At 35.7% G+C, this 18,339-nt stretch overlaps 1 protein-coding gene across 1 annotated transcript; it reads left to right on the top strand.

The window, feature by feature from the left end:
• The first annotated feature begins 7,974 nt into the window (after nucleotides 1–7,974).
• LOC110095273 (polyadenylate-binding protein-interacting protein 7) lies at nucleotides 7,975–18,325 on the top strand. The gene is made up of 5 exons (XM_020820733.2): nucleotides 7,975–8,284; nucleotides 10,860–11,694; nucleotides 12,406–12,817; nucleotides 12,895–12,965; nucleotides 17,723–18,325. The coding sequence occupies exons 2-5, from the start codon at nucleotides 10,936–10,938 to the stop codon at nucleotides 17,954–17,956; spliced, it is 1,476 nt and encodes a 491-aa protein (XP_020676392.1). The 5' UTR covers nucleotides 7,975–8,284; nucleotides 10,860–10,935; the 3' UTR covers nucleotides 17,957–18,325.
• The last annotated feature ends 14 nt before the right edge of the window (nucleotides 18,326–18,339 follow it).

Here is an 18,339-nt window from a genome sequence, read left to right as displayed (position 1 = left end):
AGATGAATGATTGGAGCGTTTCTTTCGTGAAGATTTAAAGTGGAGGTTGTTAGAAGATGTTGCAAGTTGTTTTATATTTGATTGCATGTTAGAAAGCTTTGCTAATTATTTTTGCATCGAGAGGCTTTATGCGAATTGTTTTGTATTGAGATTTTTTGATTTTGTCTTGTGAATGTTTCTTGATGGAGGGCTTTATAGTGCCTATTCATTGAAAAGCTTCCACAAGTTTACCCCCACTCCAAATGTCATAAAAAGCACTTGATTAATGGTTGTTTTGTAAAGTTTTGTTTTGTCTAAAAAAGAATAGAATTATGATAGATTATTTATATAAAATCTATTTAGCTTTCATTTCAAAATTTTTCATAAGCTATGCTTGGGTTCAATAACTTTTATGAGGTGGATTTGTATTGGTAAGTTCTTTAAATCTCTCTTTTTGGGATGGGGTAATCTACCTTACATAAGTTGTCTATCTTTTATTAATGATTGCCCTTTAAAATATAAGTATGGAAGAATGTGATGGGTAGAAAGAGGTGATGTTTTAGGTCTAGCTTGTTTTCTTTTTGGAACTTGAGCTTCCCTTATTTGCTTTGAGTTTGGTAAGGAATATTTTGTGTAGTCGAGTCGAGTTCGTATCAAATGCTTTATTTGGATTGTGGGGACAGCAAAGGGCATTGAAAATGCCTTTCTCCTTATTCGTATCACATCGAATTGAGGGAGAAGGTTATTTTAGAGGCGCACTTGACTTCACAGAAGTGTGCCCAACAACAATAATGCCTACATTCCTTTTATTTCTGATTTTCATTCTTTTCTTTCTACTACATTTCTACTTATTATAGTACTTTTATTCATAGATCCCTGAACCTAGTGACACACGTACGAAAGTCTTAAGGGTTAGAAAATAACACATCTTTTAGTCCTACAACTTTAGTGACACTTAAGGACAAAAATTAAAGACTGAGTCTTAGATAATATAGACTTAGGGTGTATGCTCCCTATATGATAGAGACATTAAAACAAAAACTTAGTGACACGTTTTCCTATGTTTAGTTCTTCTTAATCCATTAATAATCAACAAATCATTTATAACTTAACTCTTAAAATATATATAGAGAATACTTAATTCTTAATCGAATTATAAATTAGCACTTATAATCATTAAATTTCAAATCTAAAACATACACCTAAAATCAAATCTAACTAAACTAATAATAATCTCCTAACCAATTTAAAGTTTAAAAGATGTAGACTTAAATTAGGAGATTAAAACTTAAAACTAAAATTCATTAGGATAAAATACTCCTAAAATATCGAACCTTAGATCAATTTTTTAAAATCAATCAACAAACTTGATTAATAAATTGTCTAATTTACCTTTCTTTTTAATTTGTAACCAACTAAAATAATTCAACAAAAATTGATTGCCACTGGGTAACCAAGGCCTACGAGGCTATTAAGTTAGCTCCAAGGAGGGTGAAATAAACTTCACGGACTCGGTGTGAAATAAAGGTGGTAATCAATCAAATACTAAAATAAAAATTTTAAAAATCAATCCAAAACTACTAATATTTAAACCTTAATTAAAATCTCCCTTTTATCCTTTAACAAATCAAAACAAACAATTCTAATTAAATCATCCTACATAGGATCTATCCAAAACTACACAGCCTGTTACACACACCTTAGACTTGTTTGGTTAGGACACGACTTTTAGCCCTAGGATAGGCTGACATTTTCTTTTGTTATTCAGTGTTACTACTTGTACATGTTTTATAAATGTTAATATTAATCTGCCTGTTAGTTACATTTCTATTTATTTGCATTTCTTTTCTGAATGACATCTACGCTCATTTGTGTTTTTTTCTTTCATTTGTCTTGCGAGGTATATTGGGGTAATTCGCTAGCTTTAATCTTTTAAGTGGCTGCGCCACATGCTTTGCGCGGTTGAGAACAGCTTGCCTGCTTGGAGCTTTTAAGTGGCAGCGCCACAGTCAGGTATAATATTTGCAACTTGTAAAGCAAATTCTTTTAATTATATATTGAAACTACTACACTCCACACTCATATTGTTAATAGGTATTCTAGCATGTTCAGGTAGCCAGCCATAGGTTAGTGCACTGACGAAGTTTTGGCCCTATAGGTCAAAGCTTGCCCCCTTCTGTGAGCCCTAGAGACCATTAGGGTCATTTAGGCCTATAGAGTAGGCCACCCAGTTGTGCCATTGGGCATCGTTGTTTTCCCACATGAAGTGGACATCGCTAGAATTTTTGACCTTTTTTTGATTTTGGGTATGATACCCCCCCTTTTTCTGTGAGCCTTAGAGACAATTAGGGTCATTTAGGCCTGTAGAGTAGGCCACCTATTTGTGTCATTGGGCATCGTTGTTTTCCCACACGAAGTGGGCATCGCTAGGATGGTTTTCTGTGCGGGTACCTTGCCTGGAGGATACCCTTAGTGTATTTATTTACTTATTATGTACTCTGAATGTCATGCATACATTTTACACACTTTACTTTTCATTACACCTCACTCATACACATGCATTACATCAGTAGACATAGGGGTATTTTGTATCTATTTCATGCATCATACATGGCGCTAGATCTATTCATTTGCATATTGCAGAGTCTCTAATTTAAGTCTTTTGAACTGTTAATCCTTGATTCCTTAGGATAGAGCTTTCCTATCTTGCATACATATAAGACGATTGGTTGTGTTTAGGATTTTAGCTCACTTTCTTTTTCAGTCAAGGAATAAATCCAGGATTACATTAGCTAAGTCGTAGGTGTTAATATCGTGTGTAGGATATTATATCTCTTATAGATTTAGGGTCTAAGGCTAGTGGTACAAGGGTACCACTGTACGCCTTATCGGTGGGTAAAATCTCTATCTTTCAGAGTTTGTAAATTCTACCCATCTGCGTCACACAGATGACGCTAGCTCCCTCTTTCTCTCGTGCATGTTTGAGGTGCGTTTTCTCTTCTTTTCTCCAGTTTTCTCTTCCTCAGATCGTCCGAGTGTGGATCTGAACCACGTATGATTGATTAAGCCAAATTGAGCCTTTGTTTCCCTTTGATTAGTAAAGCCTAGAAATTCCTTCGCGCTAAACCCATCTTTGAGAAGATAATCTAACATCCATAATCGAGAGTTTTCTTAGATCAAGGTCTAAGATGTAATTAACTACGGGGGCTTGCACCTGTAGGAAATGATCCCCACAATCAAATAAACCCCATTCGAGCTGATGTATCGAATGGGGGAAATCTCGTGAAATTTTGGGTTATGTATATTATTATCCATTGAGGTTGGTAGGTGAAAGCTGCTATCCTTCATGGCTAATTGTATTTATAACTCCATATGCTCTTCCATTGGCCTGCTTGTGTCAGGTGTAAAGGCCTACGACCATTTTGTCCTACGGGATAGTGTGGTCATACCCTTTGCATTCGAACCACACGAGCAGAATCCTTTTGGAGACCCTCATATATGTCATTAAAATTTATCTTGATCGGACACGAATCTCGAGGCAAAAATCAATTGGAAACTTCAAAAATTAAATATGGGATCATCTAAACTCTAATTTCATCAAACTTACAATCGAATTGAGCGTCTCGAAAATACGAACCCAACGACACCAAATTCAACTCAATCTTAGCCCAAATGAGTATGAATCAAAGACTCGAAGCATTGTTGGAAGGTTCAAAACACAATTTGGATTACTAAACGGTTTCCAAATGTGACATGCTTATAGTCGAATCGAGCGGCTCCACGAGACAAATCCAACGAGCCTAAGATCGCAAAATTTCCATATCATTAAGACCTTCAAATGTCTAACAAACGGTCCATAATTAAGGGTTTCAAAACCGAATGTCCATCCGAACCACTCCACCTTTGCCCTTCATCCTCCTCCTATTTACGGGTCATGCCATCCTCAAAAAAAAAAAAAACTATAAATAGTCCCTCATTTCTCTTGAGAGGGGATCCAAGCCAGAAAAGAAGAGAAGATTAGGAGGGAAGAAACTCTCCTCGACCACCGTCGTCGAAATTCTGCCCGACTTCCAAATGACGCCAGAATTTCGCTCGACTTCTAAGTGACGCCGAAATTCCGCCCGTCTTCCAAGTGAAGCCGGAATTCCGCCCGACTTTTCAGTGATGTCGGTACTCTGCCCGATCTCCAAGTGACACCGGAGTTTTGCCCGAATACCATCTAACGCCAGAGTTCTCCTCGGTCGCACGCTGAATTCAGACTTCTACCCAACGACCGACCTCCGCTTGTCGCCAGATTTCTACCTGACATCGGACATCTGCCAGTTGTTGGATTTTTACCGGATAACTATCCAATGTGGGATTTCTATCCATAGATGGACTTCTACCTGACGACGTCATTCTGATCTCCGTCGTTAGACAACAATCCTTCCAACCTCTATTACACGCCGACTACGGTCCTTCTGACTTACGTCGCCCACCGATTACAGTTCTTTCGACCTCCGTTGCCCGCTGATTACGATCCTTCTAACTTACGTCGCCCACCGACTACAGTCCTTCTGATATCCGTCGCCCGCCGACTACGGTCCTTCTAACTAACGTCGCCCACCGACTACAGTTGTTCCGACCTCCGTCGCCCGCTGACTACGATCCTTCTGACTTATGTCGCCCACCGACTAAAATTCGTCCGACCAAATGAGCACTTCAACAGTAGCTTTTTGTATTCCCACCATGTAATGTACTGCATATTATGTACATAGAGCCAAGGCCTTCCCCCCAATGAAGGGCCTCATTTGTAATCAACTGCAAATACTAGTGGCTTCATTCAAACTGGGCTAAGTCCCGTGATTTTTTCCCCTTTTTAGAGGTTTTCTGCATAAAAATATTGGTGTCTCATATGAATGCTACACCCTCTCTCTTATCTGATTGCGTGCCAGATTTTCGTACAACATTAAGACGTTAAACTTTATATTTCTCTACCGCCGCGAACACTCCAGGACGCAACAACCCTAAAATATTTCAATTAAATAGCCTCTTACAAGAATGGCGTCCATTTTCTTAAGAAGAATTTTCATTGGATCATCCCATCAAAAACCTGTGGAAATGGAATAAATTTGTGTCCACCCTTTTTTGAATATTATATTATTTCTCAAACATTAACAATGTAATTATTTATCCATCAGGGCCCCACCATGTACGGCCTGATCACATGCTCCATCACAAAGCTTCCCAATCTCCACTTCATTACGTGCTTATTAATTTTTAAAGAGAAACTCCTTTGGCTTCTTCCTCGTAAGCCAAAGAAATTTGCTTGCTGTATCATACCGAGAGAGACAAATAATTAAAACAAGGGAAATTTACCTATATACCACTTTATATAGTGTTATTTACATATCTAACATCTAAAATATTAATATTACATGTCTACCACTCATGTAGAACTTTAATATCCAATATACCACTTCTATAATTCTTTTCTATCATTCATATCATTTTATAAACTTTAATATTTCATTCCATGCATTTAAATTTTTTCTATGGGTGGTAGGCATATAATAAAAATGTTTTGAGTGTTAGATATGTAAATAGCATAAAATAAAGTGGTATGTATGTAAATCTACGAAAGAAACAAGTGAAAAGTAAAGTTTGAATTGGGATGATTTTTTTACAGTTTTTTTTAGTAAATTTTTAGTAAAAAATTAAAACTAAGATTTTGCTTGAGATGATTTTCTCATTATTTCTTAAAGCGGCTTTTTAGTACTAGAAAGTTACTTTTAGAAACAATAAGAAAGCCGTCCCAAAAGAAGTCTAAGGCTTCGTTTGGGACGGTTTTTGTACTGTTTTCTAAAACGGAGTCTTAGTACAAAATTAAAAAATTTTGTACTAAAACTCCGTTTTAGAAAGCAGTAAAAAAACCGTCCCAAACGAAGCCTAAGGGTTCACTTGGATTTTTTTTTTTGCTTTATTTTTTGGATATTATTCATCATTTTTATTTGACCGTTGCTTTTGCAGTATTTTTAATAATGTTTTGTGCTAAAAAAACTGATTTATTCAACAATTTTAAAAAAATAAAATATTTTCTCTACCGCAATTTTACGATCACCTTTATAAAAAATTACAACCGTCCGAAACGGGACCCAAAATTTTATTTGGAATAACTTTTTGCCACTGTTTCTAAGAATTTTTTATATTAGAAAACTTTTGCAGAAAATTGTAAGAGAACTATCACAAACGAAACCTTAAATAGATCATGCATATATGAGTATTTCCTTAATATAATAAAGATTAATGCTCCTCTGATCTTTATTTTTTTCCAATACAAAATCTTCAGGTTTATGTGGAGCACACGTGTGGTGTTTAGGCCTGTTGGCCCCATTAGCTCTAATTTATGCACGAGTGACCTGAAAGTGAAGTGAATCTCCCATAGTTTAAGAGGAAGTGGGGTTATATGCTCGCTTGTTTTTCATTATGTTATTATTTTTCTTGTTAAAGTGAGAAGGTTGGAGTAGCTCCAGTAGAAGATAAGATTAGAGAGAGTCGTCTTAGATGGTTTGGTCACATAAAACGGCAGCCTTTCGATGACTTGGTTAGGAGAGTAGATGTATTAGATTTGTTAAGAAAGGTAGGGGTAGACCTAAAAAGACTTGGTTAGAAAATATTAGGAATGACCTTTCTTTATTAGATTTAAACGAGAATTTGACTTTTAATAGGACACAATGGAAAAAAAGAATTCATGTAGCCGACCCCACGTAGTGGGATAAAGGCTTGATGTTGTTTTTGTTGTTGTTGTTGTTAAAGTGAGAAAAGTATTGTAATGCTTTGATATAATGGGGCTAAAAAGAGAAATCACAGTGAATGAGATCTAATTGGAATGTATGGGGTTATATAATGTTATGAGTTGCTTACATGTTTGATATGTGCATCTATGGTGGTTGTGTTGAAGTATAGGTCATTAGGTTTTAGGTTTTGTTTGGGACGACGTTTTTATTGCTGCTTAAGGCAGCTTTATAGTATAAAAATCAGAAAAAATTATACTAAAAAACTGGTTAAAAAAATAGTAAGAAAGCCGTCCCAAACGAAGCCTTAATTGTTAGAGTAAGACAAATCATTTGAATTATTTCACATGAGAGCATAAGCGATTTGATTGTCATGTCTATTGTCATAATAAATTTAATAATAATTAGCATCTCAATGTGTATAGCTATAAGCATATTAAGATTTTGTTTGTGATTGCTTTCTTTCTGTTTCTCAAAACAATTTTTTTGTACAAATTTTTTAATTTTTGTACTAAAAATTTGCTTTAATAAGTAGTATGAAATCCTTCCCAAACAAAACCTAAATCTTACCATTATATGTAATTATCATTATAATAAGTTGAATGATAATTACGAGCTCAATGGGTATGAATGATAATTACGGATCAATTATATTTTTATTGAATTGAATTGTGTCGAGTCATTATATTTAATCCGAGTCATCAAATTGAGTAAAATCATTAAATTGAACACATCTTGATACTTCATAAGTGTGAATATTCTTATAAATACACTTGTTTAATGAACGATATAGGGTGAGAAGGCTATGTTATTTAAAGACTCGGTTAGCAGCCGTGAAAAAATCTTCATATTAGGAATCCTAAGTAAATTGAGGTAGTAAATATGTTTAACAAAACGTATTTTTCTCTTAATGAGATTAAGGTTTTATTTGGCGTAAGCCTCAGTTGGGAGAGCTTTTCTATTGCTTTTTAAAATAAAGTTTTAGTAAACAAAATAAAATTAAAACTCCGTTATAACTTTTAAGAAACAATAAAAAAAACTGCCCCAAACTAATAAGCCTTAAATTATTAGGTAATGCAAAAATTGATTGATCGATGATAATCTAATTTAGTAATTTCTTGAAGCTTTACAACCAAATTAAAGCGGTGGAGAGTTCGCTGTTCCAAACCAAGTAGCAAATCCTTGCGTACTATATCATTCAGATCTTTATATAAGAGGCCAGGGTCAGCAGCTGAGGGAGAAGAGAGAGAGGCGGTGGAGATCGAGAGGGGGGTAGGCGAAGCTTCTTTTCTGTGGTGGACTGAGCCGATACCAATTCCCAATCCAATCGAAGAAAGGCCAGGGCTTAGGGTTCCAAAGGAGGTTCCTTTGCATCCAGAAGCGTACCAAAATCAGAATCTCGAGCACATCTTACAAAAGCCCCTTTTTTTCTCCGCCTCACTAATCCCTATCTCTTCTCTTGCTGCTGCTCGTTATTTTCCTTGTCATGGATCTGTTTCCCTACATTTATCCGATTATTGACTTACGAAAAGGTAAGGGGATCTATTCCTCATTTGTTCCGTATCGATTTAGATCTGCTTGCCTGCTTTTCCTTGTCCTTGTGTTTACTGCCTGGATCTCGTTGAATGTTTCCAACGTTGGGTCTAGTTTCTGAACTGTTGGATCTTTGATTATGCTCCTTGAGGCTCGTGAAGGAAGGTGTTAGTAAGGCATGATCTTCATCGTTTGGGCTTTGAATATTGCCATTTGCACAGCTTGCTGCATCCGATCTATGGAACATGCTGCTGAGGATAAGGGTAATTTAATTAGAAGTCTATAAGTGGGGGCTATGGGAATGATACGGATATTAATGTAATTTTTTGGTGTTTTGGAATGTGTTCTTGGATTTTGAAGCAGATCTGATAGCCTCAGTTTAAGTTTCTCATGTTTGACTGTCAATATGATCAAGTAATGCTTGCTTCATGGGAGCCTAGTGCTACAAATTCAGACCAAAATTATACTTCTGCTTATAAGCTCTTAAATTGTTCTTTTTTTGTGAATTATTGCTAAATTCTCCTCTAATTTGAAGATTCTGATGCAGAACTTTTGTAAAATGAAAGTATGACAAACTTAATCAATTAAAATGTTGCTTTGTTGGAAATCTGATGTAAGATGCTGAAAGCTTAGGAAAAGTTGGTGCTTTGATCGATAACATGCATGTAATCTAGTTGATCAGCATGTTTTTTTTTGTGTTAAATAAGGCACGAGTAATGTCAAGCTTGCCCCAACAGAATTGAGAAGGAAGCAACCTCCATAATGCGACCAATTATGGAGCAGCTTCTGCTCCGCGATGGAGCAAATGCTTCTAAAGAGGGAGATTGGGCTTGTTACTCCTCAAGGGATGATATTGTAGCTGATTGTAGAATTGAGAAGGTTTGGCAATGGCTACAGTGTTAGGAACAGCTTTGACTTCATCTTGCAGGCAGTGAATTTTCATAACATGGGCCTTTGATGGAATGAGATGGCTATGTTACAGATGGTAGATGATTGCGATATGTAGGGCCTTCCAAACTATCATGAGACTAGGTTTATTAATATTTTGAAGGTACTTACATCAATCTATATAGTGAAGACTCAAGACCCTAGCATGGTTTAAAATTGCGCAATAAGAGGCGCGCCTCAGCGCAATTTCGCCCCTTAAAGCCTCAAAGTCCACGCAATGAGTTCAGGATTTGAGGCGTACGCCTCAAGTTTACTGGCGCGCCTCGCCTCACGGTTGAGAGGCGTCCGCCTCTAATTTTTTTTTTAAAAAAGTTAATGTATATGCTCGGTACCACTAGGTACAACAATGTTTGGTACCGCTAGGTGCATGCTCGGTGCCGAGCAGGTACATGCTCGGTACCGCTCAGTATATGCTCGGTACCGCTCGGTATATGCTCGGTACCGCTCGGTATCTTTCTATACAAACAACTTACGAACTTTAAAAACAAGCAGAATTTTAAAATTACTCTTACAATAAAATTTGTTCCGGGGGTGCTGCCCCCAGAAACCCCCACAGGGGCGCTGCCCCTTGACCCTGCGATCTGACCAGTATATTATTGTATTCATGTTGTTTTATTATTGGGCTATTTTTATTTCACTTCATATCTTGTGCATTTTTATGTTTTATATATTATTTACTCATTAGTATATACAAAATTTATCATTTTATGTTTACACAATTTTTTAATTTTGAGGCTTATGCCTCAGAACGTCTTGAGGCTTACGCCTCAATACCCGATTACACAATTTTAAACATTGGACCCTAGAGATGTCAAGTTTGCTGTAGGTGAGTATCTGTAGGTTTTCGTTGCAAAACAAGCCTATGCTGCTTTTATACTTGAAACGGTTAGCCTTAGGGGCCGTGGAATCTTTGAGATCAGCAACTATGTTGGTGTTGTTTTGATGCTCAGATAGTAGAGGCCAGGGCGAAGGATGGTAACTATGTTGATGCAGTCTATATTTGAAGGGAGAACTGATTAATTAAAACCACCACAAAGGAAATTCATTGACCTGATTAATCATCTTGAAAACTAGTCGACCTTTTTGAACATTGTGCAAATCTCAGGAACTTTGATGTTAATTTACTATATTACTTGGGGCAATTTTGGAATCCAAAGTGACTTGCATGATAATCATGTCATGCACCCTCAGCCGGTCTACCCCTTTGCTTGACTTTTATTAGTAGAGTTTACTGCTTTTTATTGCTGCCATCATTTCCTTTTTCTGTTTGTTTTGCTTTCATTCATATGCAGTTGAAATTTAACAATAGATGTGTTAATGCATATAACAAGCTCTTGGGTGCTTCAGTATTTACATGCGTTGCTAATTTTGAAATTTCAGATTTCTTACACTCTTTCAAAAATTAGTTTTATGAATTATTCCATTATCTTACTTTATTTCTGTTCATGAAGGCCTGAACATTGTTGCAACTCCTGCCCTGGTTGCAGCTGAATTGCCCCAAAAATTGCTTTTGTGGGCTGATTTCCTGATTTAAATTTATATAGTATCATGAGAATCAACTCAAGCTTTACGTTTATTGTGTCCCTGCGACTTCTTAGTTCTTACCACTAATTAATTGATTTGCAGGGTTGGGATAAATTCTTCCAGGAAATTGCTCTTTCTTGTGGTACATTTCTAATAAACACTTATATTTTGAATAAGGATGAGTTTGCCTATCAAAGGTCTGGAGAACAAGAAGGAAGACAAGTGGAGCATTCAAAGCAAAGCAACAACATTAAATCCCAATGCTGCAGAGTTTGTTCCATCTTCATTTAAACCCACAAATGAAAGTAACAAATTTGATGATACTTACAGACTGGATCTACCAGGAACTTCAAGGAAAGTGGTCCTGAATAGGTCAGATTCTACCACTTCACATAACTCTGATGACGAGGCTCATCAATATTGGCGACGCCAGCTTCCGGATGACATCACTCCTGATTTCACAACCACTGGAAAAGATGATTTTCCTGGTCTTGAACTACTGCCACTTGCAGGCTTATCAATATTTGATGAAAATGGAGGATCAAGAGTTCCTGAATTGGCGAGCAGGCAGACATTGCATGCCCAACTTACCAACGGACTGACTGATGAACTGGGATATTCTGATTCAATGTTTCATGAAAATCAAACATCAGTTGCTTTCACGACCCCCGCTGATGATTCCTGGGACAATCAATTCATAAAAGCTGGGCAGCATCTGAGCAATGGTTTGGATGGTCACCATTTAAATGGAAGTTCTAGTGCTGGCTTTGTCAATAATTCATTTATTGATCATTTTATTATGGAGGATTCTGCCATCAACCATGTGGAGTTCCTTGCATTGCAATTCCCAGGTTTTTCTGCAGAGAGTTTAGCAGAAGTTTACTATGCAAATAGTTGCGATTTGAATTTTACTATTGAGATGCTTACTCAACTTGAGGTATGTCGGCCCTGTTGTTAAAAACACATAAAGTTCAATGAAGTTCACAAAAGTGATGATTTGCTATACAAAATTGCTTCACTTTGGTGCAAAGAAGAAAGATTTCATGAAGTGTGCACCCCATTGCGCTTTGCTGTGACTTCACAAAATGCTAATGAAGCGCACAATTTTTTATTTAATTTAGATAACAAGTTGCAATTATAGGTCATGTAATTGGAGGGTGTTTTTTAAAGCTTAAACATCTTTACTGTCCTTGGTTTGAAACTCGTTCTACATGTTTTGTTTTGTTTCCTGATATTTCCCTTTTTACCTGAGTAATTATTACCAATGACAAAAGTTCTGGTGTTATAATTTTCATTGGTTTTAAAATCTCTAACTACATTGAACTCTTTGATGCATAAAGTTCTAAAAAAGTTACTTTAGATAATTTACTGCAATCATATCGAGTGGTTTTTTGTTTAACTATAAGTGGAGTATTTTATATAATAAATAGCTTGGTAAATTTGATACAAGTTGAATGGTCTTTTCCGTGTGATGAGAAAACTAGCTCCATTCAATGTCATTCTGTTCTTCCCACTATTCTTCTTAACCTAATAAGTGCCTACCATGAAAGTTTTTATTTGAAGATCGTCCCTGTATCCTCTGTGATCTTGCCACAGATTATGCAATCTAACGTCTGTGAAATTGTGATATTCATACTTGCAATGGCAGCTCCAAATGGATGGTGGATTCACACAGAACCCAAATATAAAGGCCATGGCTACTCCAAATCTGAATGCGCTTGACTTCCCTGCCCTTCCTGTGGCAGATTCTCAGAACAGATTCACACCATACAGTAGAGACAATATTCAGCAAACCCAGGATTTATATAGGTCTCCTTCAAGCATTTTTCGAGGCCCTCCTGATTTCGCATCTGCAGTTAGAAAACTTGCATCCCAGGATGATGGTATCTGGAAACACGAGAGAAATGGTTCTGTGGATAGTTTTGGTAGCTCTGGTGTGAACCCACAATTATTGACTAGCTCATACAAGGGCCATGGTAAGCTGGCACATGAAAATAAATTGCAGGGTTTAAGAGCTACTCAGACAGGGCCAGCTTGGCTTGACACTGGAGAAGCAGTTGGTAGTAATCTTCTCTTAGTTTCTATTAATATAATTCATAGTTGTTTTATTTGTCATGAAAATAATCCAAATTGGCAGCAAATATATATTCAACAACTAGGGAAGAAGCTCGAGACTTCGCTCGCCTTCGAAATGCATGCTTTCAACAGGTAGCACTAACAAAATTTCTGTTGCGTGAGCATGATGAAGTTGCATCATAATTCTATAATCGCTTAAGAGGGTTATCAGATATAGATTCCTGCAATTATAATGGCTAGATGTGTTAAATGAATTGTACTTCAATGATCTTGATCAAAATGGTTTTTTCTTTTGCCTTGCATATGTTATCATCACTAATTTATTAATATTGAGACACTAGATCCTTTAGAATAGAAGGATGGAGTGAGTGTAAATTGGGATTCTCTTGTATAATGACACAGCTGCATTAGACTTCTTCTCATGCAATCTTAACTTCTGAGAAATAGGTTACCCTAGCAAGATCTGCCTTACAAGAGGCCGCCATTTAAACTTTGAATGGCGGAAAGAACTGAACTTGAAGCATATTCTGTACTTCTACTTGTAGAATATGCCATAAAACACGGTGGTGCAAAGCGTCAATTTGAACTTCTGAAGATACCACTAAGAATCTTTGCAATGTTTTAGCTGTGAACCTAAACATATATTTGCTTCTATAGTTCTTTATGTTCATGCTTTATCAAATTGTGCTGCGTATACTAGTATGTCTATAGAAAACATTCCTATTTTGATCAATGGCTTGGTATGTCGAATGGGGCAGTGGTTAATATCTTTCAATGATTATCGGAGTGTGAGTGGAAGGTTTTGGTTGGTGAAAAGCTAAGGGAAAAGCTTAACTGGTTCTTTAATTTTTGCATGAAATTTTATCATAGTGGAAGGCTGGATTTTCTTTGATAGAAAAGTTTGGGATGGTAGCTAACTAATGGTGATGAATTTAGATTAATTTGATGTATAGTTAGGAGGTTATGAATTTCTTATGTTGACTAATCATAATTGGCGGACAATAGAAATTTTAGGGTTATGTAGAAGGGGAATGACTCAATTTTTATGATGGTTGAAGTGTTTTAACTTTTAAGGTTTTTGTAACGTGGTGGCAGGTGGGGATGTATGAGAACCCAAAAAAAAGTGAGAAATATATAGTATTCACAAACCCGGACTATGATAGATTCGTAAATTAATTCAAAAGTTAGCAGCACGTGCTTCTTATTGACAATTTTTTGTATAAATAGAATGCTATTTTTTATTGTGTCGATTAGGATATAAATAGTACATGAAGTCAAATAGAAAATGAGGGATTACAAGGAAATATGCTAAATTCTTCTTAAAAATTTGTCCATAGGCTATAAGGGCATCATAAATCATGATAGAAAATGAGAGAAAATCACAAGGAAATATACTAAATTCTTCTTAAAAAATTTTCCATAGGCTATAATGGCATCCTATCATGATTTCTGTCCATTTGGAAACTCTAATGCCACCCTAATTTAAAGCATTCAATTAAATATTTAATTTCTTCTTTTGAAATTTTAATTTGGTTTGATTGATTTGTCCCAAAATAGGGCTATATATATATATATATATATATAGTATTCTCTCCAAACCAAATATAATTGTTACCCTTATTTCTTAAATAAAAGAAAAGAAAAGAAGAGAAAAACATTAAAATTGACCTAATGAAGTGTGTCCTTATCCTGCATCAACTCTCCACTGATGAGTTCGCTTCTATAGAGTTAAAAGTGTTGTGGTGATGGGGGGTAATACTCTGCGCCTCTATAGGTGAGGGAGACTATATCTTTTAGTGCATCCAATGATAAAATGTCTATATAGCTGTTGAGATGACTGAGAATGTTAATAATTTTAAAAGTGGATTTATATCTCTTGTAAGTTGGTTTATCAATTCCAATTTTTAATGAACACTTGATATTGGAATATATCATATGTAATGGAGACATTAGTCGAAAAAATGTCTGGTGGCAAAACAAAAAAATTTGCTATAAGTCAAAGCATCTTACTTGTCATAAGTATGTGATGGATTCATAGGTAGGGAATTGAATGCTTTTTGAAAAACAGTTTCAACAATATTATCACTACTTGTCAGCTTGTTATACCACATGCGAATAACTATTATGCATATAAAGTGTTAAGAAAAATGTATTATATAATGAATCATGATTCATGAGTCAAGTCAATTAAATTAGGAGTCATTAAGAACAAACTATCAATATTATTATGCATCTTAGAATGCTCAATTAGGTGAATCAAATCTTGCAATGAAGATTTTGCAATAATATCTATGTTAGGTTGTATGTGATGTAGTCAATAATTTATGTTTTATATATTTTTATTTTTTCATGATATTAAACGATATGTATTTTATTTTTGTATTGTCCTATGATTTGACTTATGTTAAGAAAGGTAGAGGTAGACATAAAAAGACTGGGTTAGAAAATATTAGAAATGATATTTCTTTATTAGATTTAAATGAGAATTTGACTTTTAACAGGACACAATGGCAAAAAGCTCATGTAGCTGACCCCACATAGTGGGACAAAGGCTTAATGTTGTTGTTGTTGTTGCCCTATGATGAAAAACAACCATTGATCATTCTGGGTTCGGTGCGCACGGGTCGGTTCATGCCATTGAGTTTAATCTTACTTTCTCTCCCCTCTTTGGATGTTCAGTTTTTCCCCTTGCTGATTTGGTTTTTTGGGATTCTTCTCCTCTTCCTTTTGGCTGTTCGGTTCTTCCCCTTTGCTGATTTGGCTGCTTGGGATTCTTCCCCTTTTTCCTTTTGACTGTTTAGGAACTTAGGTTGCATCAATATGTCATAGAGGAATGGATGGTGGCTCATCACAGGACTCCTTGATGTGTGTGTTTCAAATATCATAGATTGAGGATATGAGATTATAGAAGGTATGTGTGCTCAAGGAGAAATTATTTGTCAGGCATCTCATGGAGAGGAGTGTCATCACGTATGCCCGTAAGGTCAAATAAGTCAAGCTAAAAATCTAAGTTATAGCAGATAGTTGCACCTTAAAAGATAGTAGCACACCATTCTTTTTAAAATAAGAAGTCTTATAAAGCATGCCATTAGTTAATTGATCAGAAGGTTTGGATTGAGACCACAATAAACATCAGCTTCTCAAGTGTAATAGGAGACTTATCAATGAGTTCACTAGGAAATGTTAAGGTAACCCACTCAAAAGTTTTGAAAGCATAATAGGTAGACAACTCTCAATAGGAAGAGGTGTGGCAAAAGTTTTGTTAACATGGACATTAAAGTCGAATGGGAGTTCAGGTTCACGAGGATAAATATCTAAAGTAGATGGTTTAGCAGTTTGAGTCAGACACATTTTATTGGAGGTTTATATTTTACATATATTTGGGAAATGATTTTAGGTCATATTTAAAAACTTGTGTTAAAAAATTCTAAAGATTGCTGAATTTTTCATCTATATGATTGAATACATTCACAATTTTATAAATTCTATCGTTCATGCTAAGCCCTAAATTTTTGTTATCTTTCCATCAAAAGTAGAAGGATATTGGCCGAGTGCATGTGGGGGCTGCGGGTCTGCGATAAGGCCGAGGTGAGGGCTCGCGATCACAGGCTGTAATGGAAGATGATGCATCGCCCGCTAGGCTGCGTGAGCGAGGAACATAAGTGAGATCCTTGGGGCGCGGGTGGATACGGGCAAGGTGCGGGCTTAACATGAGCAAGGCGTGTGAGGACCTGCAGGCGCAGGGCATGGGCTGACACGGGCGCGGGGCTTGGCTTTAGAATAGTTGATTCATAGGTTTATTTTATCCTAAAAAAGTCTCTTTATATAGAGAGGTTGTAATAGGCTTTTGTGCTTCAAGATAAGAAATAAGATTAGTTTTCTGTTTTTTCATCTTCTGAGATGCCTCTCTCCTCCTCTCTCTCCCTCTCTCCCTCTCTCCCTCTCATCCAAAAAAGAACAAGAAGCTTCCCTCAAAAAATCCCAACAGAAATGATTTTCTTATACGGATTGGTCACAACATTTGAATAATAGGAGCTACGATTTTATGGAAGGGCTATTACTTAATTTTTGTTGAGGGTTGAAGTAGTTTAAGATTTTGGGAAAGTGGTGGGGATGTAGGAACATGAAATAAGGGAAAAATTTAAATTTTTAGGGTTCATAAACCGTAAAATTTGGTTGATTTACAAATCAATTCACATGTTAGCAACACCAACTTCTTGTAGGCTCAAGGTTATATCATAAATCAAATCTATTTTTCATTTAATCAATCAAGGTATAATTAACACATTAAGTGCCATAGAAAAATAGGAAACCGCAAGAAATTACACTGAAATTCCTCATTGAAAATTTATTCAAAGGCTATATTTGTAGCCCCTCAAAATCTCTCTATTTTAAAGCAAATAATGTCACCTTAATTTGAAATATTCAATTAACTATTTGATTTATCTTTAATCATTAATTTGGGCTGATTGATATTGTTCCAAAAAGAGATTTTTATATTTAAAATTTTATCACCAAACCTCATATGAACAGCCTTTGAAACTGATTTAGTTAGAGTCATCCTTGTCTTGCATTAATATATCATGTAATTTAACAGAAGTCATTGTGAATCTAAGGGTGCCATTCCTAAATAGTTGGATAATGCCTTGTATATTAAAAATTTAGAATTAAAAGAATTTTAGTTATCCTACCATCCCGTTTTTGTTGAAATCCCTGAGCTTATATAAGGTTAATTTTTGTGCTTTTTTTTTCTATTAATCTACACTAGAAACTACAATCTCATTGTTTGTGTTTATTATGAATTTACCTATGCAAGCAAACCTTTTGGCTATAAATGGATTATATTCATCTGGAAATCAAATTTAACATGTATTTTATTCCTTTTGCAGGCTAGAGAAGCTTATTTGATCGGCAACAAGGCTCTAGCAAAGGAACTTGGTGATAAGGGTAAGTGGTACAACTTGCAGATGAAAGAAGCTCATGCAAAGGCTAGAGAGACCATATATCGTCAAAGGTGGGTTATCCATTGCTTTAACTTTCTGCTACATATTTTTTGCAGATCAATTTGCAATTTTTTTTTTGGAGGTTACTTCTGTTCTTCCCTTTTTTCCCTAATATCTTGATATTCTTCATCTACCTATCTTATTGTTTCATCTTCTAACGGATATTGTAGCAGCCATAGTTTCAATATCTTATCCATATTAGATGCTACTTCTGCTCACCCTCTTGGCTAATTATTTCTCAATCTGTTTTTATAATTTTGAAACGAAGGATCGCTATAGATGTGCCATGAACTTTTGTGACTGAAACTGGTATGACCATTTTGATCCATAATGTACCTTTTATGCTCTTTACATATTAGCAGTGTGTACTACTAGTGAGTTCTGTTCATAGAAATCTCCATACTGTCCTTCAGGGGTTTTATCTGACAAATTCGAACTGTTTGAGCTGGCTTTACGAATCCTCATGCTTGATTTATTTTTGAAAAACTTTATATGCAGTCCTT

The sequence above is a fragment of the Dendrobium catenatum genome, unplaced genomic scaffold, assembly GCF_001605985.2.
Source record: "Dendrobium catenatum unplaced genomic scaffold, ASM160598v2 fragScaff_scaffold_134, whole genome shotgun sequence".
In the NCBI taxonomy this organism is placed as follows: Eukaryota; Viridiplantae; Streptophyta; class Magnoliopsida; order Asparagales; family Orchidaceae; genus Dendrobium; species Dendrobium catenatum.
The sequence above is the reverse complement of the archived record's forward strand: the minus strand, read 5'-3'. Positions and strand labels throughout refer to the sequence as shown.

Excerpts from the sequence above, each read along its gene's own strand:
- LOC110095273 (XM_020820733.2), top strand. The coding sequence starts at position 10,936 with ATGAGTTTGCCTATCAAAGGTCTGGAGAACAAGAAGGAAGACAAGTGG. Across the intron at positions 11,695-12,405 it reads AGATGCTTACTCAACTTGAG|CTCCAAATGGATGGTGGATT; the intron begins GTATGTCGGCCC and ends TTGCAATGGCAG. Across the intron at positions 12,966-17,722 it reads GAAATGCATGCTTTCAACAG|GCTAGAGAAGCTTATTTGAT; the intron begins GTAGCACTAACA and ends TTCCTTTTGCAG.